Source organism: Triturus cristatus, chromosome 11 (genome assembly GCF_964204655.1).
Source record: "Triturus cristatus chromosome 11, aTriCri1.1, whole genome shotgun sequence".
In the NCBI taxonomy this organism is placed as follows: domain Eukaryota; kingdom Metazoa; phylum Chordata; class Amphibia; order Caudata; family Salamandridae; genus Triturus; species Triturus cristatus.
Window position 1 is genome coordinate 1,053,096,854 of NC_140594.1, and position 17,018 is coordinate 1,053,113,871.

General features: G+C 44.3%; 1 protein-coding gene across 1 annotated transcript in view; it reads left to right on the forward strand.

Moving 5' to 3' along the window:
- Positions 1 to 17,018, forward strand: part of LAMP3 (lysosome associated membrane protein 3) — a 126,821-nt gene that overhangs the window by 70,993 nt on the left and 38,810 nt on the right. Inside the window, exon 4 of the mRNA XM_085635358.1 lies at positions 10,158 to 10,209. Coding sequence (XP_085491484.1) covers positions 10,158 to 10,209 — 52 coding nt within the window. The remainder of the gene's footprint in view (positions 1 to 10,157; positions 10,210 to 17,018) is intronic.

Here is a 17,018-nt window from a genome sequence, read left to right on the forward strand (position 1 = left end):
GTGTGGGCTCTTTTTTTTCTGTTCAGGACTGACAGGCTTTTCGTGGTGGTCCCTAAAAGAAAAAACGACATAAGAACATCTGCCTTAAATTGGGTGGACGATCTGAAGTACTTACACTGATGGCCGCAGTTGGGTCTGTTGGCAGTCAGTCTAAGGTTTCCACCACTGGAAGCTGCCCTTGGAAATATGAAGGTCTACTCAACCCTAAATAAAGCAGACAGACCGTCAATTTGGCAGCCAGTGCATTCTACCACATTTGTGGTGGAATACGATATCTGCCAAACTCTTTAACGAAAACTTGTTTAACTACTAGATGAGTGTTAAAAACAATCCCTCAATCTTGTCATTTTTTTTGTGAAGTGACGTTAATCAATTTGCCTAAAATTGTAAAGGGCGTTAGTTCATGGGTGTCCAGTGCTGGTGCATGAAATCGAGATTGATGTCAGCTTGTCAAGATGTCTGCATATAATAAATGTATGTGGATCATTTAGATCAGGGTTCTCCAAAGTCGGTCCTGGAGGGCCTGATCTATGCCAACATTTTAAGATAACTACATTTATCTAAATGGGGATATGCCAAAAATCTTGCACGGATCCGGCTTTGGAGAACCCTGATTTAGATTGTCAGCGGCTAACCTGAAAAGCTGGCCAGGATCCGGCTTCTTGGGCCAATATTGGACAGCCCTGGCCAGACCTAGATGCATCAGTAGCTGGTCACCCTCAGCAGTGCAAGTCACTGATGTACAGAGTCCACACTGTGTGAATAGGAGGCAACGCTGCTCATTTAAACACTTGCCCCCCCCCCCAACCCCCACCCTCCCCCACGTGCCTGCTTGTGCAATTCTTGCAAACACTGTGGACTGAAAAAAGAACTCGATTTCAACATTTACAGCTCAGCTTTGGTCCTCCCAGCTTTGTTTGAACTCCCACAAGGGTTCACGAGGACGCGGCACGTGCGACGGATGCGGGCTTGTTAGGTGGTCACGCGCCTCGTTGACGGTGGACGTGGAAAGCGGAAGTTGTCCTCGGAAGCGTTTCACACTGTTGTCAACAACATATGTGGTTACTGCACGGCTCTGTGTGATTATAAAAAGGGATTAAAAGACTTAGCTTCAAGAAAGCAGAACTGCATGCTCTGTATAAATCATTTAGAAGACTGAAAAAGACGTTATTTGTTCACTGACATAAACCCTGCCCCCTCCCACGCAGGTGAAGCGATGCATTCACCTCAGCTGTCAATCTACCACGTAGAATTTAAGGTGATAGAAAAAATCAAAGGCCATGTGTTTTGCTTGAGAGAGAATGATGGGGAGATGGAGAAAAATCAGAAGCAAGAACAATAGAAAAAGAATGTGAGAGAGTACAAGGAAGAAACAAAGCGGGAGAGGTATAAATACAGAGCTAGACTGATGACGAGACAGATCAAAGAGATCGCGAGAAAGAAACGGATCAAAAGAAAAACAGGGAGGGAAAAGGAGAGAGGAGAGAAATAGAGGAAAGACATGCCTGGGAAAGAAAGAGGGAGTAAGGGAAAGTGAGGAAGAAAGCTAGAGGGCGAAAGAAAGCAGGAAGGAGATAGGGAGAAAGAACGAAAGAGAAAGCGAGAGAGAAAGAACAGTAGTGAGGGAGAGAGTGAGGAAGTGAGACAGGGAAAGAAAAAGAGATCAGAGAGAGTGAGAGAGAGAAAGGGGGCATCATTTTATGCAGTCCCCAAGCACCGCTCTTTGCCTGCCACCACCACTTTGATTTATTCTGACCAGTGTCCGGATCGGAAGACACTTCTCTCACGCTCAGTGATTTCTGTGTGGGACCATTTCTGATCACTGCTGTGGTTCTATTTTTGTTGGCGTCATTTCCGTTATCTCTTCCTCTTTCAGCGGGTAGCAAATAGTGCATTGCTCCAGCTTTAGGCGATGCTTGGTGAGTGACTGACCATTTGCAGCATCTGACCTGCATAAGGGTGGACTTGCCCCTGAGGGATGTGAGATTTCATTAGTAGTGCGTGGTTCAGGCAGTGCGCAGTCTAGATGTGTGGATGGTAGGGAGAGGAAGCTCCGGGACAAGGTCTGGTAAGTGGGGCTGCGGCCAGGTTTTGGGGGTGTAGGGGGATAGTTTTTAGGGCTGCTTGCTAGTTTTATGGCTGGGGGGGGGGGTCGGGGTAGTTTTTAGGGCTGTGATTAAAGGCTCAGGGCAGGGGGACGGGTCGTTTTTGGGATGGGTTAGTTTTTAGGGCTCAGGGCGGGGGCTGGGGTAGTGTATAGGGCTGGGGGGACTAGAATTAGGGCTCAGTACGGGGGCCTGGGGTCATGGTAGTTTTTTAGGACTTGAGGGCTGAGATGTAGGGCTCAGGGTTGGGGGAAAGGACAGTTTTCAAGGTTGGGGCAGTTTTAGGGCTCAGGGTGGGGAGCCTGGGGTCGTTTTTAAGATGTGGGGCAAGATTTAAGGCTCAGGGCAGGGGGGAGGGACAGTTTTCAGGGCTGGGGGCAGTTTTAGGGTGAATGCGTCTTAACCAGGCATTCCTTTAGCAATCATGCCTTTACAATGAAGTTGCCTGGTAAAGGCATGCGTGCTAAACATTCGTTGGGACTGTGTTGTTGAGGCACATGTGGTTTAGCCATGGGTGCTATACGTGCCTTTGTCATACAACCGTCCTGGGGTCCCAAGTGAAAGATGCGCTGTGGAACTGAACCAGCCTCTCCTCCTGACCGCCGTGCTACCTAGCCTGCTGCTCTGCAGGGGATGCGGGTCAGATACACAAAGCATTTTTGTGGTCTCAAAACCTGCTATTCACGAAATCACAGGGTTTATAATCACTGGGGAGCTTTTCTTATGGTACAAAAGCTCTTTTACCCGTCTTTCCAACTATGTGATCCTTTCTGAATCGCAAATAGGAGAGGGCGTGAAAGGGGCGTTCCCTCCTTTTTCTGATTTAGAAAGGAATGTATCAGTTATTGGTGACCGCAATTGCATTTGCAAAGCAAGGATGACTTATGCTCAAGTTGGAGTGGTAACTGATTCACAAAGGGGAATCTTTCCGCTTGGTGAATCCTGTTGGCTCCCCAGAGGAGCAGGCAGCAGTTCAGAGTATCACTGCCTACAACCCTCCGTTGTGTTGCCAAACAAAAACCTTTCTTTAAAATCAGCACCTATGATTTTATAGGATGCGGGCTACTTTAAAAGAAAAAGTTTGCATCTTGGAAAGCAAATTCAGGAACAGAGTTTTACTGTGCATTGCTGGGCTCCATCTCTGCACTGGCAGCCAATCATCTGGGGTCAGGGGAGTAGCCAGCAAATTAAAATACCCCCGCATTGATCCATACCTCGAATGCTATTGGGTGAGCGAAGCTTGACCTCTGTTATCGGTGTCTGGTACTTTAAGAGCTTTTGTCTGCAGAGCTGCAGACAGGAAAGGCTCATAAATAACTATGAGTGTCAACACCACCCCTGCTTAAACTGCAAAAGCTTGGGGTTCACTTAATATTCATTGTGTAGATCTTTTTGAGAATGCAACAGATTAGCACATAGGTCGCATTATAAACTGCATTGTCATTTGCAAACTAGTTGATGTTCAAATGCCGGGCTCCCGGCTGCCAAAGGCTTTTGCTTGTCTGGAGAGGTCAATGGCCATCAGCCAGATGGTGGGCCACTCTTTTAATGATAAGATAGTGTCAGCCTCCTAGTTCCAGAGGCTGCTGGGACTACAGGTGTCTTTCAAATTGGTGCTGTCCCCAGCAGTTGCTGCATATTCTGCTTCCCGAAGCATTGATTGGTGGAGCATGGGTACAGGTGTCTGGATGATCAATCCAAAAATCTCTATGGATGCCTTCCTACCAGTGGTGAGAACCCCGTGGCGACGATGCACTCAGAAAACACAATAGCCTTCGTTCTCAAACTTTAAAAAAGGGGTCGTCCATTCTCCACATACATGTTGATTTGACGTAGTTCTGTGAGAGCAGACAATCGAACATGGTATATTTTTTGCAAGGCCCTATCATTGCAGAGGTCAACAACACTGGAGCAAACAGCCTTAACAGGTGTCTCTACTCTACACATGAGTTGAAGACCTATCAGAGACATCCTTGATTCCATCTCTGAGGCTGCTCAGTTGTAAATACCTTTGCTAGAAGCCTGAATTCTATATTTAATTAATTCAATTCCTAGATGGACAGGATCTTTGGTTCCCCGGGATGTCCTAATGTTGTACTGGACAGGGACCTTCCTTCATGCCTTCCATCCAGAAATGATTTCAAACGTTCTATAGAAGACCATAGACAGTCAAGGTTGGTCTATTATCCTAGTGGCACCAACTTAACCCCACCAGGTTTAATTCTCAGACTTGTACTATATGTGTTAGAAAGGCACCATCCACCTCTACCACAGCAGACACCTCCCGTCTATGCAGGGACAGAGTGAGTTGCGTCCCACTTTGCCTAGCTTATCGATCTAGTTCATGACACATGAGCTTTTGCTGACTTTGTGCTCTACAAGGAGAATCTGTACATCCTGGCTTCTGCCACGAAGCCCTCCAGCAGAGCACGGTACAGGAGCAAATAGCTGGGGTGCTTTTTTTGAGCCCTGCCACCTGTGATGAAATCTCCTTTGTCAGTGGATAATGCATCCCTCTTTCTTATTATGTGTATAGATTGACATCTGCAAAACACAAAGCAACCACAGAGGTCTATCAGAACACAACTGAACGCCCTTCTCCATAGGAAATGAAGTTGCCAGTAAACAGCCAAAGGGCCTGATGTAACGTTTTCCTCTGAACAGACCTCTTTTGGTCTCTTGGGGCCTCAGTCTGGTCCTAGCCTCACCAATGCATCAACCTTTTAAGCTTGGACATGCAGTTATCCTTCTGGAAGAAGACTTCGGGCCTCATTTATGAAAAGTGACGCATCACTGCGTGAAAACAGTGATGCGTCACTTTTCACTGCGCCCTCCCTGCGACTCCAATGATGCGTCATATTTACAGTATGACGCATCATGTCGCAAGGAGTCACAGATACGTCAGTATTTCTGACGTATCTGTAGGCGCAAAAGTGACGCATTGCTGGAGTGTGTCACAAAAGTGACGCAACTCCAGCAATGTGTCCTTTCACATGGGGCAAGCCCCATGTGAAAGGGCCTGCGTCAGTCTTACGCCTGCTGTGAGGCAGGCGTAAGATATTGACGCATTTGCACCCTAGAAGTGGCGCAGTGAAATCTCGTAGATTTCACTGCGTCACTTCTACGATGCTTACTTACGTGGGAACGCCCACCCTGCATACATTATACCTGACGCAGGTATAATGTAGCGCAGGGGTTTACAAAGTGACGCATCTAGGTAGATGCGTCACTTTGTAAATATGGCGCAACTTGGCGCATGTTTTACGCCACTGGTGCGTCACAAAAAGTGACGCACCGGTGGCGCAAAAGTGACGCAGGGGCTCATAAATGAGCCCCTTCCTTCTTTGTGGGCATAGCATCAGCCAGGTGCATAAGTGAGCTGCAAGTCCTTTAGCCTTCAGGACCATTCACTTATGGTCCAATGGGACAAGCTGGTCAGGAGGACTCACCCCACCCTTTCCCCTAATGTTCTTCCAGTTTGATGCCAAGTATTAGGTCCCAGAAATTCCCAATGGGGCCCTATTATTCCAACAGGCTATTCTGACTGCTGAATGCAGCTGAATTCTCCTTATCAAATACTGGGTAGAAAGGGTAACAACCTGGGAAATCATGACTAAAATGACTGGTCCCCCAGTAAGTCTTCATTTCATAGGACCCCTTAGGGTCCATTTTGTATTGCCCATTAACCATGCCCCCATCACTCCTCAACTAGCCCCTTCCCCCAGAGTAAACAGTACCACAGTTATTGCTAACTCCATTCGCAGGACTTATTGGGAGGTAAAGGGCCAATCATAATGAGGCCTCCAGTGGTGAATGGGAATGAAAACAGCAAGTGGATTATATATTACAAAAAATCTACATTTTATTAGTCACTAAATAAAAAAACTGAAACTGAAATTTAAAAAAATGCCATGATTTGAATTGGTATTTATTGCAATCCAAATGTTTGTACCTAAACTAATGCAAGTGTAGTGAAAATAAACGGCATGAACAAATGTAATCTTTTAAATTTAGCTTCGAGGGCTGAGTCCTAACTGAGTATTGTGAATATTTCCACAAGAGCTCCTCTTAAGCCCAGAGCGACTGACTATGAAATGCTTCCAATGCTTTTTGAGACGGTACTCTTCAACGAGCATAAATATTGTGTGCTAAGGAACACTGGATTTCAACAATGTATGTTTTAACCAGGCTTTACTTGGATTCATGCCTCACAGCAACCTGCTTTTGTACATAACGCTCTGGTGCATCATGTTGAGATCTCCAATACCTAGCTGGAGCCATAAAGGCTCCATCATGGTGATTGCTGTAGGCGGTGAGGAACGTCTTCCAGAACCCATCTTAATGTATTCTTATATGGTCAGAATGGTCCATGCCCCAAATATGGGAGCCAGAAGAAAAAATTAAAATTAACATATGGATGTACTGATGGGTCTAATTCACTAAGAAAATTGAAAAGGGGTTCAATATACCAGGAGCAAGTTTTCATTGCCATGCTCAGCTTTGATGGCTCACAAAGCTTTGCAGAACAAACTGCACAAGAAGTGCTACACATGTGACATGTCCTGTTACTCAGGCAAAATCCACATATTGAGGGCCTCATTTTACAAGGGACCTGTGCTTCTGTGGCCAGATGCAAGACTCATACGCATGGGTTTCACCCATTTGCAAATGAGGTCTGTCCACGTCGCTGACCCTCAGTGGGTTGCAGTACCCCGCCTGTTTTCTGTGAAATGGGCAGTAAAATGCCACACAATACGTAATCAAGTCCATAGAGTTTGGGGCTGTTTTCAATTTAGCTTGTCGTTGAGACGTGAACTTCTACAATAAGCATTGTTTCCATTTTAGGTATTTAAGAACTGTAAATGTCTTGAGGACTGATCATAATGGTTTTATCATTCAAAGCTAAAGACAGGGGCCTGTAAGGAGTCCCAATGTATACATTTGTAATGTACTTTGCAGCTCAAAAAGTGTGACTGGTTGAGTTAAAGTGTTCATCTTGGGGGGAGTGTCAAGTCAGTAGCTAAGGGCATGTGAAACATACAAGAAATATTTGTTCGGATCTTCACAAACATCTTTGAACTGTCTGCTCCTACCAAGTGTATGAAACCTACAGTCAAATGAGCCAATGTTCTTTGTGCAGGAAGTGAGGAAAAGTACAATAATCATGCAGGTTATTTTAGGTAATGTCAACAGAGATTTGATTCACACTGCATTGCTAGTAGCATGATCATACCAGCCTGTTGGTTCTGATACCCTTCATGTCCTAGTGTTTGAGATTCCATCACAGACTGGAATATGTTTCTGTTTGAGTTGGATGATCAGAAGTGTGTGGTAATTATTTGTGTATCTGTCTGGTTGTAAGTGTGATCTCATGATTAGTGTTTGATGTGGCTACCTGCAGAATATTACTAATTCGGTTACGTGTGTTCTCGAGGAGAGTTACATGCATTGGCCAGCTTGGGGTTTGTTTATGAGGCAATTGAGAGTATAGTGTGTAGTATAGCTGGTTCCACAGCATTCCTTTGAGTACTAATAACCTGTTATTTATAAAGCGCGAACTAATCACCTCTAAGAGTCACAAGGTGCTGGGGCCGTCAGGAAGATTAAGCAAGCCATTGTCCAGAGTCACATGGTGCTGGGCTGAGATGCCGCTGGCGTAGAGGATCGAACTGTGAGCCCTGCTCATGGCCGCTGTGCCACACCTCTTCCTACTCCACTGGCATAAGGGATAGGAATTGGGACACAGTGGGGTGGTTTGGGTCCCACGTATATACACAAAGTTTAGACAGGGGTTGTGGATCTGCTGCCTAAAACTGTATTGCTGGTTGGGTTGCTGTTATTTCCAATGCCTCCTCATGCTGATCTCCAGACACAGGCTTTGTGTAGAGTGATGCTTTTCACAGGATAGCACTGAAGCTGTCTCCAGCCTGGGGCACCCACAACAGAGGCATGAAGAGGTGTAGGGTTTCTGCACCTCTCTGTCATCAGGCCAACTGAAGGAGTAATGAGGGACAGACAAAAGGACATGCCTCACCTAGAAACTTTCCCACCTCTAACAGAGTGTAGTCTCACCTCTCACCCCAACCATCTACCGAATGGCAGTGTTCAGCAAGAGTAATAAGAAGACCTTTGCCCCTTGCTAAGAAAAGGCCACAAGGAGTTTCTTAAGGTACCCCTATAGCCATCACCCTCACACCAGTGTTTGGATTTCCAGCTATGGGAATGCAGGCAATACACTTCCACTCACTGACTGGGAGCACAGTCCTCACTTTCCATTTTGTACTGTGTCAGGGCAGGGGAATCCAAAATGTATCCCAAAGGCCTCCATTGCTTAGGGTAACTTAAACACACAGTTCATGACCACACATGTGTTACACACACCACACATGCACACATACTTGACACATACAAGAGATGCTAGTGGAAGGGTCTGGCCATACACATAATAGCAAATCTTTACACAAGTGGGCCAGTCAGCCTCACCCCCTGTGACACAAGTACAAGTGTCTTGTCACATTATTGATCCTTTTAAAAACCTTGTCGGCTGCGAACAGCGCTTGGTGCGCCTCGTGAGATCACAGGACCGGCCCAGGACCTCACATTGTCAGGGGACAGGCCTCGGCCTCTGTGCACATGCTAGATTAGTGTGACACCAGAGTCAAAACAAAAGTCAGAATGTATGTACAGATGCATGTGGTATTTCTATAGCTCGAACATAGCTAAAAGGCAGTGGAGCCAGATATTATGCAGTGGGGCACTCAGGAAGGGGGAACATGCCTATATATCATGGAGGGGACATTCCTCTCCCGACAGTGGGGTTCGGAAATTAAGAGTGAGTCAGTAGAGTGCCATTCAGATGTGTGAGAACTTTAAACAATACATACACTCACAATTTCATATATGTGAATTATGAAAAAGTTGCAACTTTCTCACAATCGGAAACCTAGTTTGTGTATTACATGAGATACTTATTTGTCTTACAGACTTGTGAACTGGCCCTCTGAAAGTCTATTTACTTTCCAGACTCCATCACTGACATTTGTCTGAATAATATATTGGATGTAATTTGCAATCTGCACGAACCATCTGAGTTTGATATTCGCAAATCATTGTTCATGTCTTTCAGTGGGCCCGGTGGAATGTCTGATTTAATAAACCGCATTTGTTGTCACTGTTTCATTTCGTGTGAACTGCAAGTTTCTCTCCGAAACCTAAGAATCTAAATAGGAATTTGAAGTCTCACTCGTGCATTACTAATGTGGGTATATTTTCACGAATCTGCTTTGTCTTAAAATGTGCTATGAGATGGCATTCTGAATTCTGGCATAGTAACCTGCTTACTTGTTAGTCCTATGCTTGGTGGACTTTGAAATCAGTGATTAAGAACAGCCTCGAACACTGTGTGCCAAATGCTCACCAGCACCCATAATGGCCCCTTTTGTTTGTAAATAAGCTCCAGGGTTTACACCAAACATAACCCCTATTTGAGGCAGGTTTAAAAAGGAGAACTGCTTTTATTTCTCGAACGTTTCCCGACTCTGCATGTGCACAGCACAAATCCAAAGTGGGAACGTTTTTAAGTTTGTCTAGGCATAATATTGTTTTCTGAAAGGGTACCCTTCCCTTACAAAACCAATGCTAGACATCATGCACGCACACCCTTGCACTATGATGCATGGGTGTGCACGTAGCGCTAGGTCCCTGATTGTGAGAGCAGGACAGTGCTATATCTTAAATATAGCGCTTTCCTGCGTTCTCCATTTCACGCAACGCAGCGAAGCAACCCTGGGTTTCGTGACATGTTTGTACATTTGGGCCTGAGTGCCAAAGGATTTTGTAAAATAAGGAAGCATTGAGACTGCAGAAGAGTCTGTAGAAGTCATGGGAAGTTGTGGTTTGCAAGCTCCTTGTTCATGATGACTTGTCATGGGTGTGGGTAATAGGGGAGGGTGCCTTCTTCCATTGTTCAGACACACTTATGATCTGGTTGTAGAGTTGTCATGCATCCGGAAACGTCAGTGGCATTAAGGTTGCATTTTCTCTCCTCTGCAGGATAAAAAGGACTATTTCATAGACCGGATCCAGGCCGTGTTACCCAATCTGAGTAAGTCCTTGTGCGCCTCCCAATCCGAGTTAACTTTATTAGTCATCCCTCGTGTACTTAGTTTTGTGTTAATGGTATTTCAGTTTGCATGTTTTATGTTTTGAACCAATGGATAATACCCACTTTAATGCTAATAAAAAAAAAAGTGAAATGTGCTGTTGACTGCAAACCTGATTGCTGAAACTATTCTTTGTGGCGACTACAAAGAAAAATACAGATTTAGAAACAGGCCTCGCTTAGTTAGCATTCCCTTAAATCATGGGCATGCTCAGTGCGAAAAACAGTCATTACCAGCGCCACTGGAATGATGTGATTCTGCGACTTCTGTTTTCCGCATAATTATTGATTTGCCACATAATCCATTATCGCTTGCATAATCTTTCAGAGTTGCGGAATTTTTTTGTTTGTTTATATCTTAAACGGATCAAACGTGTTGCTGCGCAGTGGAAGGCCCTTCGCAAAGGTTGACATTTCAGTTGCATATTCGTGGGTCAAAGTGATAATAATGAGGTGAAACCTTTGCCCAGAAAGGTTGAACATGTGCAAAAAAGGCAAAATATTTGAGGTAATACTGAGGTAAAATGTGCCGCATTACGCCAAACCATTTGCGTATCCTTGACGCATAATTTAGTTAACCCTGCTGCATTATTGGGTCCTCCGATGCCGCATAATTCCAGTAGCCCTGAGGATTACTTTACTCATTCATAAACATTTTGTAGATCTCCGTATCACTGGAAAAAGTATGTGTGTTTACCATTCTCCTACACACTTGTGATGAAATTAGCACAGTCTGGCAGGTCCAGGGCCACCCTGTTCACAACTCCCCAACCATAAAATGAAGCCACCCATGAATGAGCGTGGGGCAACTTCATCCAGCGTAGGACTAACCCCAAGGCATGCCAAGCATGGAACGAGGGTTCTGTGCAGCTCTTTCCTGGGACCAGGGAAGTGAGGATGGCCTGTTGCACACAAATGCACCGGACGGCGAGCGGGGCCACAGAGGCCTGATTCCAGAAAACACAGTACCTTATTCTGGTCAGTTCAGATCCAGCCGCCTGCACGTGCTGCGCAGCTTCAGCCTCCACACAGGACCTCTTGGCCGTATCAGGCGGGAAGCAGGCAACCGTACTGTGCTGTACCTCACGTGCTTGAGGCAGTCTCCGCAGTCCGCTGGCCAACGCACAGGCATTCTGGCTGATGATGTCTTATGGCCTGCTCCTTAGCCCAGCAAAAACACTGCGCTGCTTTTCTCCTTTAGATGGTGGTGCCTACGTCACATGTGTCACCCACATTTCTCAGGCAAAGCATTAGCTAGGAATGCGGCTTCCTTGCACACAGCATGAAGTGTGACTTATAGAGACACATTCTACACCACAGCACGTCATGTAGCTGAGTGAAGAGCTAGTTTCAAGCACAAGGGAAGTGCTTGTTCCTGTCTGTCTCAACTAGTGGAGTCAGGGATTCTTGAGTCCCACAGCAGTGAGGAGAGGGGGAATGTTTGGTGTCCCTGAGATTCCCAGAAAGCAGGGGGCAAGCCATCAAGCCCTTGGAGAACACTTGTGAAGGCACAAGAGGGTAGTAGGCAGCAGGTCAGCACATCAAGGCAAGTTGCAAAAGTGGTAGGGCCTTGTGCAACCCAGCAGGCAGCAGACCAACACAGCAAAGTAGTCAGCAAAATGGGAATTCCTCCTAGTGGCACAGCAGTTCTCTGGCAATGTGCATATGTAGAGCCAGAAGAGTCTGGTTACAAGTCTGACGCAGTGTCTGATTAGATGGGGTCAGAGCCCCAGTGCTTATAATCAAAAATACCTTTGATGTAAGGGGTGATTTCAAAAGAACCTTTAGAAGTGCACAACAATCCCTTTCAGCCCAGCCCTGGCTCCAGACGAGCAGTAGGGGTAAACAGCCCTTTGTGTGAAGGTAGGACACAACCTATTGAAACATAAGTGTGAAGCACTACTCCCTCTCCCTGCCCAGGAAGACTATCAGTATGTAGATGAATGCAGATGTATCCCCTGTCACACCCAGCCTTTCCTGTGTTGTGACTGTCTGGAGATAATGCAGAAAGTGTAGATGTCACCCGGCGCAGATGTCTATTGGAGACAGGCTGCAAAGCGCAAAGTGTTATAAGCACAGAGAAATACCCTCTTTCTGAAAGTGACATTTCTAAAATACTAATGTGAAACCCACCTTCACTATCAAGTAGGATTTATCACTACCATTTTAAGCATAACAAACAAGGCAACACTACTCCTTTTGGATCAGGAATTGCCACTTAAAAGTATATAAGGGAATTCCCTAGCCTATAAGAGGAGTTGGCATCACAGCAGTGAATAATGAAATAGGTTGTTTGCCACTACCAGGACATGCGAAACCTAAAAACAAATGTCCTGCCTTTTAGTTGCACAGCGCCCTGCCCTTAGGGTCACTTAGGGCCTATCTTAATGTTGACTTATGTGTAATAAAAGGGGCAGGTAATGCTTGGCAAGTGGTTTTAAATGCCAAGTAGAAATTGTAGTAAACTACGCACACTGGCCCTGCAGTGGCTGGCCTGAGACCAGTATGAAAGGCTATTTCTGAGGGCGGCACAATCAATGCTGCAGGTCACTAGTAGCATTTAATTTACAGGCCCTGATTATATGGTATACCACGTTACAAGGGTATTACAAGTAAATCAAATATGCCAAACAGGTGTAAACCAATCATACCATGTTTAGGGTAGCAGTCATAAAATGCCCAGAGTCCTAAAGCCAACAAAAAGAAGGTAAGAAAAAAGGGAGGAGGAAGACAACAAGTTTGAGGTTAACTCTGCAAAAAGGGCCAGGCCTAACAGGCACATAGGCCTAAGTCAGTAAGGTTTTGAGTTGGTGAGACATACTCCTTTATTACTCTTGGTTTACTTATGATTTGCTGAAGTCAGCCGAGTATACTAACTCATGGCTTATCCGTGGCTTAAACCTGGAATTCAGGAGTATTACAAGATTAGATCAGTGCAAAATCTTTGTGCGTTGGGCCCATTTATTTTTAAGGCATCAGATCACATTAAGGTAACGTATGTTGCACATGAGTTGTGCTACTTGTATGGTGTTATGACTGAAGTTAGTAACAGTGCTTCTAGTGCCATTAAAAGGAGAAGTCCTTTAAAGAGAATCCGGTCTGCGCACCCCACACATTACATTTTAGTGGCTTGGCAATTGAACCTACCTGGATTTCCCATGTGCTGTTTCCATTTAAGACATGATAAACATCACAGCCTGAGCTAGTGAAAGCTGAAGCACTTTATGAAAGATAGTTTTATTTTTGCAATTTTTTTATAGCATGGCTATGTCTTAAAGGCGCTTTGCAATAGTAGCAGGAAACATGGGTTACAACGAGTTACAGTAATTAAACTGAACGTTTACATCGGAAGATGTGTGTAGGAGTCACCACATGAGACAATTACAGCAGTTGGTCAAAGGTCATACACAGTTACGGCATCGATTTAGATGGGGGGGTCACGTAACGAAGGTAGTTCAGATCCTATCGAAGAGAATACTTATGTATAGTTGAGGGTGATTGACTAATGTGTCTGTCAAATAGGAGGAGCTTGAGGTCCTTTTTGAAGGTGACTAGGCAGGTGGTTAGGTAGAGGGAGGGAGACAGAGTTCCAAATTCTTGTGGCACTACCAGAGAACGACTTGCTCATGTATCATGTACACAGATAGTTAGTCCTTAACAAATTCATCGCCCCAAGCAGATGTAGAAACTGATGTGAATATTTGAAGTGCCAGAGTAAATTCTGCTTGAATTGAAAGTAAAGTATATTTAGGACCCCTGCAAATATTACAGAAGCAGCTTTCAGACAACTTGCTAGTAGAAACATACCACGGTCCTAAGAAGTTCCCTAGTCTTTAAAGATGAAGTATACAGCATCGAGAAAGTCCCCTTTCCATTTCCAAAAATCTTTCACAGAAACCATTGCAAGCCTGCAATATTAATGCCTCTTTAAATAATCAAACCAAAGTAGACTTTCTTATTTTTAATCTAGTTGAAGCATATTAATAAGGATAAAAGCAGATTCAGGCCCTGGTTATCCACTTCGTAACCCTGTTTCAAGCAGCCTAAAGACGAATGAAAGGAACTTTGTTTTATTTTATTTTTTAATATAATTCATAAGGATATAAAAAGAAACAGCATGAATAACACAATAACCTTGATTATAAGATTTCCAGACTAAAATAAAAAAGACCGCATTTTCATAACAAATAGCCTTATTACGTGACCTATGCTATTTTCCATCAGTAACTCCAGCCCCCAGAGTTACCGATACAGCAGGGTAGGGGAGGAATGAGTAACTCTGGGCAGAGGAGGATTTACAATGGATTGCAAGTGGGACTCTGAGGATCCTGCTAGGAATGATTAATTACTGGTGTAATCAGTAGTTCCAATCTCCATTCCCACAGTAATTTCAATATTTTTACAAATATTTCACACAGTGACTCCACCTGCAGTTATCAGGTCGAGTCTGCTGGTGAAACTTCATAGATCTGCAGAGTTTTAGGGCCAGATGTACAAAGCGTTTGTTGCTAGTCGAGCCGTTTGCAAATGAAAAAAGGAATTTTTTAATGTACAAAGGCCCAATTTGCGAATCGGTAACCTATTACCGAATCACAAATTGGGTTTATGATTCACTATTTAGAAGGGGCGTGTTTAGGGCATCCCTTCCTAATACTGAATCGCAGTGGTATGTGTGAATTTTTTGCGACCTAAATGCGGTCTTAAAACATTAGCATTTTACTGGCTTCTTCAAGTTGGTGATAACCCACTACAAATGGGAAAGGGTCCCTAAGAGACCCTTTCCCCTATGTGACTGTTTGTAAAAACATTTTGTAAGAGCAGGCAGTGTAGCCAAGGACCCATGGGCCACTGCCTACTCTTAAAAACTGAAGAGAAAACTTTTAAATTCTCTTTTTGAAATGCATCCCGTTTTTCTTTAAGGAAAACTGGCTGCATTTAAAAAAATTGCTTTATTGAAAAGCAATCACAGACATGATGGTCTGCTGATCCCAGCAGGCTATCCTCCCTGTGACTTTTGTGGTTCCCAATGGGTCACAAACTGAGTCCTAACTCATGCATAATGCGGTAGCTCTATGTGCGACCCTCTGGGAATCTCAAAACGTGTCAAAGACACATTTGTACATTAGTGTATATGATTAGCAAACAGCGAATCGCAAAAATGTTCTATTTGGTAATCGCAAACAGTTTCCTACGTACATCTGGCCCATAGTAATGACCACTGGAATTTTGTGATTCTGCTGCTGCCCCGTTTTCCGCCTGATTATGAACTTGCTGCAATTGCCTCATAATCATTATTTTCTGCAAAATGTGTAGATTGTAATACCCAAGAAATTGTTTTCAGCTCAAGCAGGTCAAACATTACTAAAAACCCTGCCATACAGGCTGTCGGGCAGTGGGCGGGCTCTTTACTGCTGAATGACAGCCATCCTTTTTTGCTGTTAGCTGAATTCAAGGGTTAAAATAACACTAATAAGGTGCACCCTCTGCTCAAACAGTGTTAACATTGTGAAAATAACCAAATAATTAAGAAATACTGCCGCAAACTGTGCTGCATTACACTGCATAATCTGCCTTTTGTTGCCAGATAATTTTGTTAACCCTGCCACATAATTTGTTCCTCCCCTGCCGCTTAATTCCACTGGCCCTGGTTATTTTAGATGTTGTAATCCTGATTTGGCCAATAACTCCAGTTACTGGCTCAATCGGGATTGCAGGGGACCTTGTAATGAAGCCGTAGATGTTTAAGAGCAAGAGTGAGGAGAAAAGACAGATAATGGTGCACCAAAGCAGAAGTGACGTAAGTGTGAGGAGGCAGAACACAGGAAAGTGGGAAGCCTTCACGTCCATTGTCTTTAACAGAAAAGAGGAAGTAAAACTGAATTTGTTTTCTTACAATGTGGTGAGAAGTGGAGCATTGCTAAAGCAAAATCTCTACAAGATGCCAATAGGGGAAATAGAGGGCTTACTGGCTGTATGATGCTGATTTTGTTAGACATTTTGGATACAAATAATTCTAAAGGCTAAACAAGTGGAAACACAGGTAGCACTGACCTACGTATAAAGTTCATACTTCCCAAAGCCTGTAAAATAAATAAAACTGCTACCAACAGGTGTTATGATTATTATCACCCAACTTCCTGGCACTAATTGAATCTATTTTGACAGGACAAAAACTGTGTTTGTTCAGCCCAGATTCAAACCTATGACTTGCAGCATCTACAAAAACCCTCTTCCTCAATTGCTCAACCCTCCTGAGCTATCTATCCTATGTCTTATTGACCTCTTGCTTTCGTCACTCGGTCTCAGGCTCCTTGAAGCTGCTTCAGGGGCATGCAGCGCGATATATGAAGCAACACTTATCTAAATCAAGTGCACGTGACATGTTATCTCTGTTCGTGCAGACTTTTAAAATGACAGATTATAGAAAACAGATTACAAAACTGTTATAAAAATAATTTACACCTAGTCTACATTCGAGCAACTGTCAACACAAGCCTAAAAGGGCAAACGTCACTGCGGCAGCCAATCACCCAATTAGTCACCTGCTGCATACAGTGTTTTTCTGTAAGTCGTAGTGCATCTAGAAGAGTATACACTTCTAAACCCCTTTCGTGATACGCTACCCAGGTAAGTGACGTGACAACACATAGTGTCTAGGCACTATTCTGCCCAGCTGCCTGACTGAAAGAGTCACGCAGAACAAGATGGTTTGGAGATGCCATAAAGGTGAAGAACGAATGCATTTTCATGTA